Source organism: Anarrhichthys ocellatus, unplaced genomic scaffold (assembly GCF_004355925.1).
Source record: "Anarrhichthys ocellatus isolate YVR2014 unplaced genomic scaffold, GSC_Weel_1.0 scaffold30, whole genome shotgun sequence".
Classification (NCBI taxonomy): domain Eukaryota; kingdom Metazoa; phylum Chordata; class Actinopteri; order Perciformes; family Anarhichadidae; genus Anarrhichthys; species Anarrhichthys ocellatus.
Window position 1 is genome coordinate 5,534,343 of NW_022280060.1, and position 14,679 is coordinate 5,549,021.

The 14,679-nt window shown below is 44.6% G+C and overlaps 1 protein-coding gene across 9 annotated transcripts in view; it reads left to right on the top strand.

The window, feature by feature from the left end:
- Positions 1-14,679, top strand: part of celf5a (cugbp, Elav-like family member 5a) — a 184,835-nt gene that overhangs the window by 99,589 nt on the left and 70,567 nt on the right. For all 9 annotated transcript variants that reach the window (XM_031863880.1, XM_031863881.1, XM_031863879.1 and 6 more), the window contains exon 3: positions 4,882-4,930. In XM_031863880.1, the coding sequence (XP_031719740.1) occupies positions 4,882-4,930 (49 nt within the window). The remainder of the gene's footprint in view (positions 1-4,881; positions 4,931-14,679) is intronic.

Consider the following 14,679-nt stretch of genomic DNA (forward strand, 5'->3'; position numbering starts at 1 on the left):
TACATCGGACCACTCCAACACGTTACTTTGTAAAGCTTTGTAACCCAACACTGGTAAAGAATAAAGAGCCAGAAGTAAACCCAGAGTACTCGTTTATCACAAAGACTCTCGTCTCAGTGTTTTAATGGCATTGTTTTGTTGAAAAAATAGCATCATCACTGCAAAACTACACTATAATGCCATCACATCTTCATGTAAAATGTCTTTTCATATCCAGTTAATTTACGATATTAGGAAATAGTTCATTACCCAGCTCGACTAAGCCTTTTACATTTGATGTGCATTTGTAATTTGGGATTTTTACATTTTATTTTATTGTTAATGAACAATTATTGTGATTGCAATGAAGCACTTCATAACTATAAATCATTATACACCACGGCTCTCTCTCTCTCTCTCTCTCTCTCTCTCTCTCTCTCTCTCTCGCTCTCTCTCCCCCCCTGCACTGTACACAGTACAGATTTATTAGTTGAAGCCGGGGCCCCCGGACAGCCACCACTCAGCACTCCCTCAGATCAATAATTGGAAATATTAATTATATCAGCAGAGACGGCGCAGTCAGAAGGGGGCTGTTTATGCTCCTGTTACTGAGCAGTGCAGCAACATGAGCTTTGATGGCCCACTAATACGTATTAATGATCCCAGGACAAACATTACTCTATATTAAACCTGAGTGGAAGCCAGGAGACATCACACATATTGTATGGCTGTTAGAGTTATTTTATTGCAAGCGCTGCACTGTAAGTAAGTGCCGTCGCGTAGCTGCTGTAAAAAAAAAACACTTCTGCCAAAAAACAGGACAAGATTTATTGCAATTTTATTCCTGTTTACTGCATTCTCCTGTCTTTTTGGATAGTATAAGTTAAAGACTAGCAAAGTTTTGGGCCTTGGAATTTCACCAGGTCTTTGAAACCCTCTCCAAAGCAGTATTATTGCCTTGCTACTGGCCCTCTCTGGGGTTTCAGCAGTGTGGAGTCTGGAACCCTATACTGCTCTATCCCGCTCAACTCTACTAGTCATGAACTCATTACTGTCGCAGATAGTGCCAACAGTACACTCTAAATCCTCCACACTGCTAACAGGCCAAGTCCCGACTACAGTTCCTTGACTTGCTCTGTGTAATTTGAAATCAGACAGTGGAATGTCTTTTGTGGCCGCAGCCCAAGGCTTTTGGTTCTTTTTTTGTGGCTAATAACTGTTCCCAGCCAGGACAAACTTTACCGGTTTAATGATAAAACATAGATCTGTGTAGTGATCCTAAGTTGATCTAAGACTAGTCGCATGTAGGCGTGTTCATTAGTCAAAGTATAGAAATGGCTAACAAGAAACAGACAACCCAACAGGCAATGTGTGTCTATTCCTGCCCAATGCACACTAGATTATGTACTTTAGGCCTGGGGGTGTCTATCTCACCCGCCATATCAAACAGCATACTAGTGCTAAGAGCTTTAATTCAACTGACTGGAGGCTTAACTTGGCAAATGAGACTGCTTAATAAAACCATATGGAACTATAGATTTGTCAAAGCCCTTAGAGCAGCACAGTTTGTGTGCATTGGGAAAGACAGAAGGACCAGCACTTGAACAAGAAAAACAAAAAGTGCATTTTCTACGAGAGGAGGAAGATAAAGAGTAGGAACTCATTTGAAGGGTGTGAAGCCACTGAGTCATCACAGGAGCTTGTTCATTCAGATGAGAAAAAATACATTCAGCTCACATTCACTTTAACTTGGCCTTCGAGATACAAAAGAACCAATGCACAGTGCTGTATTTGTGAAATATGTCCCATATGTCCTCAGAAATGTGCCCTCCCCAACGCCGATGTTTGTTTCTTCAACATAAATACATTATTTCAAAGCCTCTCTCCAAACACAAGTCAGCACACACTTGTCAAATGAGTCTTTGTTTCCCTCTACTGATCGTTTTTTTTCCACGATTGTTTTTTTTATTGCTGAAATGAATAGATAAATGGAAGACACGAAAAACACTTTCAACAAGATATTAGCGTGTGGACTTTTATTTACAGTGTTGTTTACAATATGGCTGAAACATGCAAAACACTGTCTTCTAAGAATCTTTTTTTCGGTGGACTACAGCAAGGGTCGGCATCCTATTTGATATGAAGTGCCTATTTAATATGTTCTTCTATCAGCATTACAGTTACGTTTAAGTTTGACACCACATTGAAAATTTAAATCTCCAACCATCCATAATTAAACATCCACATCTGAGTTGAAATCCATAACCCTACCAACCTTCCCCCAATCTGGTTCATCGGTAATAACCTCAAGAATACCTTCAGAAAGAACAAATATTTGTTTGAGACAAATTATTTGTCCTTCGCTGAATTTCACATCTGGTTTGAGAACGTCCCTAGCATTTATATTTTATTATATACAGTATTTATTTATATTTTTAGCAGGGGTTGTCTGTAGGGAAACAAGTGGTTGTTTGTGTAGTGCAGGTGTGCTTTTTCAGTGTGTGTGTGTGTGTGTGTGTGTGAAAGGCAGGAGGAGAAGTAGAAACGCCACTCAACAGCAAAGCAATCTTATCTAAGAGTTGCAGGCATCTCTCTCTCTCTCTCCTCTCTCCTCTCTTTCCATCTCTTGTTGTCTTTTCCCAAATTCTCTCCCCTTCTCTTCTTCTGCTTCTCTTTTGTTACTCCTCCTCCCTCACCTAACCACTCCCTTAACTCAATAAATGGAGGATGGAGCATTTACAATTACAATGTGTTGTTATTTGTAAAGGGAGCAGCAGTGACGACATCACTGTGGGTGTGTGTCGAGAAGCTACGAGCCTCCAGCCCACAGACGTCAGAGTGAAAACGTGCCCCACCGTATGTGGAGCTAATGAATGGCCTCCTTGCTGCACTTTATTTAAAGCTACCAATCGGTGCAATGTGTGAGCATGCATATAGTACAAGTGCGCTTTGCACACGTGCTCTTCATTTCTGCTGGCATTTTCTCCATGTGTTGAAAGGGGAATGAAGCAAACCGAGAGACATTGGGAGTGACTGTTCAGGACCATAATGCATCGCTCTCGGGCAAATGAATAGACCATTAGGCTGGCATGTTGGAGGCCAAACAGTAACTAGCTGTACAGAGAGCTGCCTCCCACACACAGGCGCCCCATGGAGACGGCTGAGATCATAGCATCGTCGAGGAGCCACAGCCACGGATTTGGCCTCCTCCAACGTGCATTTGAACAAAAAGCGACTGGCAGGATGGAAGCATCTTTTGTCCGTTTGACACGTCAAAGGCAAATTCAAAGATTCCCCCGCGTTGCAAAAGCCATCCGCGAATTTGTCTCGCGGATGTCCCCCCCCTTCCACTCGGAGGTGTTTCTGTCTCGGAGGTTGCTTTGAACACGTGTGCGATGGAGTCGTGGTTGATTCTGTAATCTATCCGTACATGCTGTGGAGCAGTGCGCCCTGTGGCTTGGCATTAGCATACTGTGGGGGGGGGGAAACAAGGAGCTCAAACCTCAACCTTCACAAGCGTAGAGCATCCTCCCTGTTGTTCCCACAAAGACTTAGCCGGTGCTAGATATCATTTAAGATGGGCAAATTTATGGAATCATTTCAGCGAGGGAAGGTTACTCAGTTGCTCAAGGTGAAAATGGATACGTTTAGCACTTAATGAATCAGGCCCGGGCCTCTCCCCCATATATCAGCATGTTATTAAGACATTTTAAAATCCCATTATGGTGTTTCTCCTTGAACATGTCATGCTTTTATTGGACTGCCCTGTCTTTAAATCTGACCTTTTTCAGCCGCGCGCTGGTATCGAACAGAAAAAGAGATGCATGGCAGGGTGATGGAACGAAATATATACACGTGTACGTATAAAAATATCAGCGCTGGATGGTTTTCAGTGGTGTGACTGGGATGCCCGGTAACGGGAAATAGTTTCCAGCAATAAAATTATGCTTAAATAGCAGCTACAAATGGTTTACTGTAAATGGCTGAGTGTGGTAAGAGGTTGCTTTTATGTTCCAGTAATCTTTTGGCCCCGATTTTATTAAAATGAGTGTGTTTTTATTGTTCAATCCATTTGTTTTGGACTGAATTGTGAAAAGAGGGGCACTGGCTTCAGATCAATGCACATAAATTATACTGCAAGCTTTACGCTCTGCCACAGTACATATATACATATTATACGCGTGTGTGGGTTGGCTGTACAAACCGTATGTGTACTAATGTGTGACGAGGAGGCATGTGTTCAACTTTTAAAAAAAAAGAACTGAAACAAACATATTGCAAATCACAGCTAGATCTTTTAAACTTTTACTGTCGTAGTGAAATTGTTCAGCTCGAACAACAATAATGAAAAAGGAAGGAGGTAAAATTGGGGAAGGAGGAGAGCGTGACACAAAGACTGTGATGACAGAGGCCTCTAATCCAGGCAATGCCATTCTTATCAGGGTCCAGTGGATTAGAGTGAGCCTCCTAACCAGAGAATCCTCACCAGCCAGACACTCTCCACAGCCCAAGGGCCTGGATCAATAGGCCCACATTGATCCCCCTCCTCCTCTGGCTGGATCCACTTTTAGTGGGACTGCCTCGGAATGGATGTATAGATAGACAGACACACACACACACACACACACGCGCGCACATTTCCTGTTTCATGTGTGAACGAGAGTTGTTTTGTTTACACTGAATAACAGGCAGCAGAAACACTACAGTGTCAAGTCAAGTTAGCTGCATGCTGGTGCTTTGGTTTCCTCTCAGCCAAGGCACTTTGATCAGTCTCGCAGCACAGCTATTAGTATGGGTGAGAGGGCCTTGACACCTCTGGTTTGTGGCCTCTTGTTGTAGCAACGACAGCCCGAGTCGCCAGCGCTAACCTCTCTGTTGCTCTTTCTTCTCTCTCCCCTACAGATGACTCGCCCCATCCAGGTGAAACCGGCTGACAGCGAGAGCCGTGGAGGTAGTTGTCTTCTTTTCTCCGTCATTTATTCATGTCCCCTTTTCATCTGCCTCATCTGGGCTAATTCTCTCCATTCTTTCCCTCTGATCTCATCTGCTCTCAATGCGATATTTCTTCAGCCACCACTCTATTAAAATGAATGTTATTCCAATTCCTTTTGTTCTCATGTTGCTGCACTTGCATACATAATAGTAGCAATGTGATCATTTCAAACAAAGTACCAAATAGCTTAAAGCAAACTGTCTGAATGTATATCAAACACATTGCGTGACATCAAACACAGAGATTTGATGACATCTTGGTTTCTCAGATTGTGGCAATGTGTAACACATTTTAGTACAATTATAATCTCACTTCCTACATACTGTATTGTATCTTTCTTTTGTTTTTATTTCTGGTTTTAAATCCTTTGGGTTTGTGGATTCATCTCACACAGCCTCACTCTGCCTCTGCTCTTGTGCTGGATGTAATTGATTTAAGAGTCTGTGTTATTGAAAGTATGTAGGGCTGTGATGGGCTGCCCATCTCTCTTCTCTTGTTCCTTATGCCAAGTACATTATCATTGCACTGTAAATTAGATTGTGATTAGGCTCACTACTGGAGCCGTAGCCACGCAGAGGCCCCGTTAAAGCCCACACTGCTCGGCCTGCGTGCGTTTGAAACACAAGAGTAAATGGTATAGAGGGAGGGTAAAATGGAGCAGGAGTACATACAGCTTGCCAAACAATCAATGCATTTGCAGGGTTCTTGCCAAGATCCTCATTACTTGGCCTTAATTCTGTCGTCTTTGATCTCTCCCATTTTTTGGGAGGCTTTCATTTACTCACTGCCTATCTGCATATATGTTAATGGAATGAGGAGGCTTCCTTTAAGTCGGTGTCGGAGACAATGAACCCCGCTGTTTTTTTGTGTTTTCTTGGGTGTGCATCTCATGTGTCACCCCGTAACGAAGCAAGTGCCTTTTTTTTGTTGTTGAAAGGAGGAGAGCTGTTTTTTTGGTGTTTCTCATCCTTTTCGGGAAGCAGAGAGAGATTTGAAAGTGGAAAATGCAAGCGCGATGCCAACTGCACACAGCTGCCGTGCTGCACTTCTGAGGCTTTACCTCAAAACCTCTGCCTCTTTTTGGGTGAATTAGGATGGCTGGCCACTTGGCTGCCTGTTAAATGCACACAATCTTCAAAGGACAGCATAACCCCTTGAGATGGATGAAGGAAAGGCCAATAAAGATCACTGTCAGTCCTCCATGTTCTCTTTCTTTCTTTCCTTCTCCCTTTCTCCCCCCCCCTCATCTTCCCTCCTTCTCTCGACCATTCATTCAGAGCTTTAGAGGAGTGGTGAGACAAGCAAAAGGGTCTTGTGCTGTTGAGATTGATGTCCCCTATAGCTCCATTGATTTTGCCATTGTGGAGCTGTGTGTCCACATTAACAATGACACTCAGCTGTCTCTTTACTTGGTTGTGAGTGGCTGGGTTTAAAGCTCCCAGGGCACTTTGGTCAGTGTGGGGCCCTCTCGCTAGCCAGCCGTGGGGACCCCACCGAGGAACAAATGAGTGCTGGAACAGACCTGAGAGTTGCACATCATCTTAAATGAACAGGTCAAAGTGGCGCCGCAGGGGCAATCAAACACTGGCGTGACTTTAACGTGTTAGGGGATAGAGGCGAAAGGGGGAGTCGGGGAATGTGCGAAGGAAAGGGATCGTATGTATTCTTCTCATCCGGCTTCTAATTCCCTGGCTTGAATTCTCTCTGTGATTATCCTGAGCAAAGATAATCTTGGTTTTTCTCCATATCGAGTTCTATCATTAGCTGCTCTTGCTACTGTTAGCTGATGCGCCTCCATGGCCTACTTTTACAAGCCGTAGCTTCTTATTTGCTGTAAAAGATTAAAGTGAATTCCGCCGCGCTGTCTGAAATCTCAGGTCCTGTTAATATATTGCCAACATATACATTTTTGTAATTTTGATTTGTTGCCAGAACCCAGATCAATAACGTCAGGACTATAACTCAGCATGCTGTACAGGATCTGGAGGAGCGGATGCAAAAGCTATTAATTAGCCTCTCAGTGCAGTGGAGGGATGGACACCAGGGGCAGACCCGGTCTGGCCTGCTCTCTCAGGGGCCGCGCGGCTAGTCCGATAGGGGGCACATATTCCTCAGTGCACACAGCCACAGTCATACTAATTAGTCCCTTAATCTCATTAAGAGGAGGACTGTTCAGATCACCTCGCTAGGTTGGCCGTCCTTTAGGGAAAGACCTGTTGCTGTGGTTTTATGCCTGCTGGACCTGCACTCCTCCAGGAGCGGCTCTCCGCTGTCATTAAGACCAGACAGGCCAAGGCCAGCACGGTGTTTCAGTACACATTTAAAGTGCAGCTAAACATTGATTTTTTTCTTAGTCCAGTAGCAATACGACAGAAATAATAACAAAATCCAGTACAGTGTTATGAAGCTATCTGAGACTAAAACATTGACTAAAATTAGACCAAAGTTCCACTGACAAAATCTTGAATAAAACGAAACAAAAATTCTTGTCAAAATCAACACTGCTGCCACCTTATAGTCATCAGACAGGAAAACAGTAGACCATATTCTTGTTATTATACTAATTACACAAACTATTGGATGACTCTCTGTCGTTTGATCAACACTGAGCAGTTTCCTGATGTTCGTAGCCTGAACCTTATCTGATAGAATGAACCGGTAAAACTATCGGCTTCACCAGGACCATGTGAGTAAACCACCTTGCCTATAGAAATTAACGGGGAATACACGGTAGAGTAAATCCATCCAAACACTCTGTCAGCCCCTGCTGCCGCCTAACAAAGACACACTGTGAAATGAATATTAATGGCCAATCACCTACCTAATCTAGCAGAACAGCAGCAGTTACACATTGAGCCACGATTCACACCCGTGAATGTCTCCGATGACGCAGACAATTCTGGGATGTTACACTGTTGGGTGTGGGGGGGGGGGCATTTAAAGAGGCGCAGTGAGGACGAGCAGGGGCTTGTCTCGCTTGCTTTCTCCTCGCAGGTCTCTGATATGAAATAGATTGATTTTCCATCACACATGGCACTGATGACTGGCACTGACTGCTGCTGATATTTCACTTTTGAAGGGCCGTTGAGTGCCTCCTTAGAGGGCCTGGCGTCCTTACACGGGATAAATCAGCTTTAACCACTTTGATTTCTTCCTAAACCTTTTACCAACGGCACCCCCCTGGCATTCCACCGTTACTTTCTTGCCCCTTCTTGTTTCCTCTTTTTTGCAAGCTGTCATTTTACTTGATTTTATTTTCCCACCCCCCCGCCATGCTCTGAGGCGAAATAGTTTTTTTTCCTGTCCTGCATGTGTTGTTCCTTCACGGGTCTACACACTTCACAGCTCAACCCCATTGTTAAAGTTTTTGAGCTCAGAAACCGTCCGGAGAGCAGAGGGAGAGGAGGAGCAGGTGAGCTGTCAGCTGGGGATCTGTTGGTGATGCAGCAGGCCCGCTTGGCACAGCTACATCCCCAGCCCACTGAGGAGGCCTGGATTAGAAACAGGCTCTGGCGTTATCAAGGCGGGCCTGCCGCCCACATGCACACCCACACAGAGAGCAAACAGGCTAACGCGCTCATACCCATTCGGCTCTCTCTCTCTCTCATGCAGACACACAAATGCGCGCAGTGGGAAGTTGGATGTACATGCTAATAGGAGCATGTGTGCACACACACAGGGACACGTCCAGTATATGTTGCATATTTACGTACACATGCGCTGAATGGAATAGCTACATTTACCTTTCATGAGCTGTGTTTCATGTTGCGGGCCGAAGCAGCGGTGTTGCTTTGTGTTTGTGTGTTTACTCCGACTGAAGGACAATGAAAAGGTTTGCTCCAGTTCACTGAGATGTGACGGAACAAAGAGAGAGAGAGAGAGGGAGAGAGAGAGAGAGAACAGGAGCGAGAGGCAATAAGTTAAATGGAGAGTGAGGACACGGGGAAAAAAAAAAAGATAGAAAGATTGGGAATCTAGATTGAGAGAGAAGGTTTACATGCTCTGTTGCTGTTCTGCGCTGTTTTTGATGATGAATTTATCTGGCGTGAAAGACAACAGAGTGGTCCATGTATTAAACATCAGTGGCGTTCTCCTTTCCTTACTAGAGAGACGAGCTCCCCATGTCAGAGCAGCTCAGTAATGAACCAAGCAGGAAGGCCTCTAAGCTCCACTGATCCCCTTTAGAAAAGAGATGAGGAACGAAGGAGAGAACGGGTAGTTAGAGGGAGAGGAACCAGGGGTGAAAAGACAGATGGTGAGAGTAGAGAGGTGAAAAAAAGGGAATTTGCACTGAGTGACTGAAACTGGGTAAGAGAGTGCAAAAATAAACAGGGAGAAGTGTGGATAAACCTGCGAGAGGGAGGGGCGAGAGCAAGAAGCTGAACAGTACATATTCTCCCTTTGGAGAGAAGAAAACTAAAGATTACCGGTCACAATGTGCTTGGCTGGGCATAAATGGAGAGATCTTGAAATAGTAAGGGAGCGTGTTCGGAGGTTGTGGGGATCAGGGGGAGCTAATCCAATGGTAAGGCCAGCTGTGGGGTCACACATTCAGAGCTCACACTGCTTGTCCAAATCCCCTCCGGTGCTCTTACACAAACAATACCGATACACGGGCCTCGGCTAGCCCGGAGTTCAGTCGGCTAACTCCACCGGGCTGGCCTGGGATGTTCAGGTCACCGTGCCTGTAAGCTCGCAAATTTACCCTCACATCAGCACAAACTGGTTTCGTTTTGAAAGGAGGGGGGTGTGTTTATGGAAGATAGACAAGGGGAGGGAAGGTGGGAGAACAACAGACAAACGGAGTGAGAGGAAGAGGTGATGAAATCATTTCTACGGGGATGCGCTTTGCTCCTGAGGGTCAGATTGTGCTGAGGCTGTAGGAGTTATGCAGAGTCAGTGGAAGGAGCAGATCACAACAATCCGCTAAACACGCTCGGTAGGTGGAGATCAATTAGCCTTATCTAACAAACTTCTAATGATAATACCAATGCAAAAAGTTGCTGACGTGGCAAAGACCAACAAGAGGAAGCTGAGTGATGATGTCGTGAGTTTAGCGAGTTGAAAGCTGCGGTATTTCTGCGAACACAGTGTCTCATAGAAAATACACTACACGCAGTCAGCACATGCACAGATGGAAGCAGCCGCTACTTACAGCAGATAGACAAAATAACAGAGACGCCTTATAATATTGCGTGCGAAAAGCTTCACAGAGGTGGCATTTATTTCAGGGCTGTTGTATTTGATTGCATGATATTTTTACGAGCGCCGAGGTTATTGCACCCATCCCCGGCACTCGCCTTTTTAAATATGCATACATACATAAATTCAGCTAAACACACATTGATCCTCACTCGCCTTTTTCTGGAGAAACGCACACATCCCTTCCACTCCCTCCCTCGTTCGCTACAGCGTGGTCTCGCAGCGTGGGCGGATCAGCAAAGGTTACTGTTGAACACAGAAAGGAAAGGTCAGAAATCATGTTTAGTATTTCTGGGGCCGGGAGGTAATTCCAGCCAGCAGATTGTGTTCAGACGAGCAGGCAGGCAGGGCAGGCCAGCGGTGAAGATGCTCATGCAGAAGGAAGCGAGGCGGGGATGGGGACAAGGTTATCCAGTCAGCCACTGCCTCTCAGCCCCTCCGCTGTCACCCTTAATAACACCCTCTCCCTTATCACCGCAACAATCACCTTGAGAAACAAACTTGTCTTCTTTCAGAGAGGAATGGAGATGGGAAAGCGACGGCCCCCGTATGCATCTGGTCTGCCGTTCTCATTACGGCATCTCAACGTCTTCGGGGACGGACAGACTGCAGATAAATTTACAGCTCAATTCTCTACACTTAATTCATTCTCCCTCTCTTTCTCTCTTTGCCTCCCCCTCTCTTTTTTCCCCTCTGAACCCTTTGAAGACATAAACACATGTAGATGATGTACAGTAGTTGTCCACGTCGCTGTGACAATAAGAGGTCTTCTGTTCTGCACCACGCAGATGCAGTGCTTTGATGTTTGAGTTGTCAGAACCTGATCTGTGAATGCAACTTCAAAAGAATGTGTCATTGTGGTACTGACACAAGATGTGACGCATGCTAAATGGTTGCCTTTCGTCATTTGACCACCACCACACACACCAACTTTAGATACAACAATATGGGCCATAATGAGCAATGTGCTTTTCAAAATGATGCAACACTCAACGTCAACATGCAACATCAAAGTAACCATGTTGAAATTAATTAAAAAACAAAAGACATGCTGGTTTATAATTGCATCAGTCACATTAACTGATTATTGCACCTGCCTTTTAGGGCTTTGAGGATGCAAGAACTAATCTCACTGTGCTGTCACACACTTCATAGAACCTTCTATTCATAGTGCCAGCCAGAATAGCAAAGAGGCTCGCTGTGTGTCTACAGTACACTGACATGGAGAGGAGCTAGAAAGCTGACCTTTTTTAGACTTGCCTTATTTAGACTTTGTTTACTGAACTTTTTCCTTTTATTGGCCATTTCATTTCTGTTAACATAAAACAACCTGTGTGCAATGCATTGGGAGAAAAGCAGCTTCTGTAGCGGCACGTTTTACTGCAGACATTTATTCTACTGTTCAGTATGTTTCCTTAATCCCCAACTGTCTCAATTTAACGTTCATGTTTGAAAAGCAGGATTCCTGCAGATATTGAATTCTGAATTGAACGAGTGTGGCCACATAAATCCATGTGATTAATTATGAACATAATCCCCAAAATGTGTGCAGTTCATTTTAATTTAGAAAAAGAAAAGTACAACCCCACTAGAAGTTGACCGTGACATGCTGATGTCAAATCTGGTGGTATATAATGTATACCCACAGTGTTAGCAGTGAATGGCAAAGACGAGCCCATACATGAGGCTGATAAACTAGTGTGTGTGTGCGTGTGTCTGTGTCCTCTGTGGACTTGGTGCTCTGTGATTGCAGTGGAGCTGGAGGAGACCAAGCGAGGGCTCTGATTGGAGGACAGCGTCTGTGCAACCTCTGCCAAATCACTGCAATCACCCGTTTGCTCCTTCTCTCCGCTTTAATGACACCACTTCATAAGGAACCAGGCTCATCAAGCAGCCCACACACACACACACACAAGAGAAACACACACACACACGCACGGTGAGGTCAGGCTCGGCAGATCGGATGGGGCACGGCAGGTCTCAGAACAGGGAGAGAAGGTCCACCAGCAGATGGGAGGAGATTAAAGTAGACTGGAGACACATGCACGTATAAATATAACACTCGTACATCAGAGACACGAGCTCCACTCTCCGCTTTTGGTTGAGTACAGGCCTTCACACACCCAGGGGGGGGAAACAAAAGGTGTAACTCACCTGCGAATATTATTGGTCTATGACTTTTATTGTGAAAGGAAGGAATGGATCTGGTCCATGCAGCTTCTGTGGAAAGAAGTATTGTTTGCCATCTTGGTTCAGGTAACAAAGCCTTTGTGTTATTGTTTCATAAATGTAGACTCAACCGCTTACACACAACATCATTGGTTGATGCCTTTACTCACGGTGTGAAAGCCCCAAAAAATCCCCCTTATTCCAAACAAAGTACATTGCTTTTTCGCCATGTAAAAGTCACACACTGTGTGAAAGTATTCAGGACAAAAACAACAGTTTGAAAAAATAAATGAACTTGCTGATTAATTGCACAAATAAACGCCCCCGATATGTAAAGGCCTTCAGTGTGAGTTAGACATGATGTCAGTGTCACTTAGGTTTCTGAAGTCTGAAAGGATTAATCATTTTTCCAGATACCAAAAGGTTATTGCGATATTTTCAGGTGAACGGTAGGTTTTAGATTGTGCTCTCCTCTCGTCAGCTGCCTGGCCTCAGCTCTGCGCTGAATTCTCTGCCCTCGTTTTGTGAGACCTTTGCTCCCTGTGCTCCATGTGGAAAGGAAATGTCCTGTTTGTTCACAGAGAGAGGCCAGAGACTATTTGGGGCTTGTGTGTATACAAAAACCAGATGAGGTAGAGAGAGAGAGAGAGAGAGAGATATGAGTGTAGCTCATGCACAAACATTGGCTCGTTTGAATCCACACAAACACTAAGAAGAGCCACACTGCCGTTTCCAGTGGTTGAGAGCTAATAGGTGACTGGGACTAATTAAAAGTGTCGCTGTATTTATGAGGTGTGACAGTGTTTACACGTTTATATTGTTTGTCCGCCTGTTTAATATGAGGAGAATAGTTTTGTTTTTTTAAAGATTGTCCATTCCTTTCTTTGGACCAGTATATGAAAACAATCTCTCATGACTGGGTCCACAAAAAGACTCAAGAGCATGACTGACAAATAGAAAAATAAGAGAGAGAGCGCAAACACGAGAGAAAGAATGGCAAGGCATATAAGTGATGACAAAGAAAGAGACGGGAGAAGAAAAAAGCTTTTTCCACCTCGGGATATGGACAGACAGAAGATGTCTTTCCAATCAGTGTAAAGGAGAAATATAAATGCACTTCTTATTTTTGTCTACACACCGCACTATAATTTCCATCCCAATGTGTTTGTGGAGCCCTTTACTGTGTGAAGATGGTATATATAATTATTTTATTTCTATATAATATTGAATGTGTCACCTCTACATGAAAGAAAAATAATATCAAAACACACACATTAGCTGCATGCGTGAGGACAATAATATATGTTGGATTGCATTCATAGCTCTGCCAGTACAAACCGGTTGCAGCAGCAGGTGACAAAGAAACAAACTAAAGTTACAGAGAAAGCTGTAAACTTAGCTCTGTATTCAGATTCAGTACCTGTAACTCAGCGAGCTATTCGTGTCCGTCCCTCCAATCCAGCCTCTTCTTTCCTTTATCTCTCCATCTCGGTATATTAACTCCATTAGCCTCTCATATCGCCCTCTGTCTCTCTCACTGTCAGTCCACTTAAATCACTGCTTCATGCTGCCGTTGGACTGGAAAGGACACCTGCTTCAACCAAACGATTCAGGCAGAGATATGAAAGCAGTGGATTAAACAGAGATTAGTGCTCACACAAGGCCACAAAAATGCAGTATTTAATCTGTATGTATTTTAAGGCCTATGTTGTCTGCGACTTACGCTGTGGCAGCTATTAAAGCAATGGCAACAAACGAGGACAAAGGGCGCAGGGTTGGCGAGGACTAGCGTGGGATGCCGTGCCTGCGATTAGGGAACGCCAACGTTGGTTCAGCGGGCGCCACAAAGAGGCCTTTAAATAAGGCCCAGCCACGTCTCTCACCTGCCTTTCCCCATCTCATCTGCTGAGACGACAAACACGCACCGACACACAGCGTCCCGTGATGGCCCACTCGCCAGCCACCGTCTCTCCACCCATCTGCCGGTCAAAACGAGTGCAGAGGTAATGGAGGGAGAAGCAGTCATTCTGGGGCTGTAAAACTGCGGCGGCCGAAAAAAGATGATTGGGGTAACCTTTGCTTTGGTGCATGAAGGAAGGCGGAGTGTTTTAACATTATTCATTATTCATGTTTGTGTGTGTATGTGTGTGTATTCCTGACGGAGTCATTTTCGCAGCAAGACCACCTGAAGTACGTGTTGATGTGGTCATGCTCCGGCTGCCCTGGCCTCGCCACGGTTCATGGCAGCTTGTAATGCGAGTTTGTATTTCTCTTATTTATTTATTTTTCTTTAAAGTTAGCTGATATTGGTCTCCTCTCACTAGACCCCTTCGATC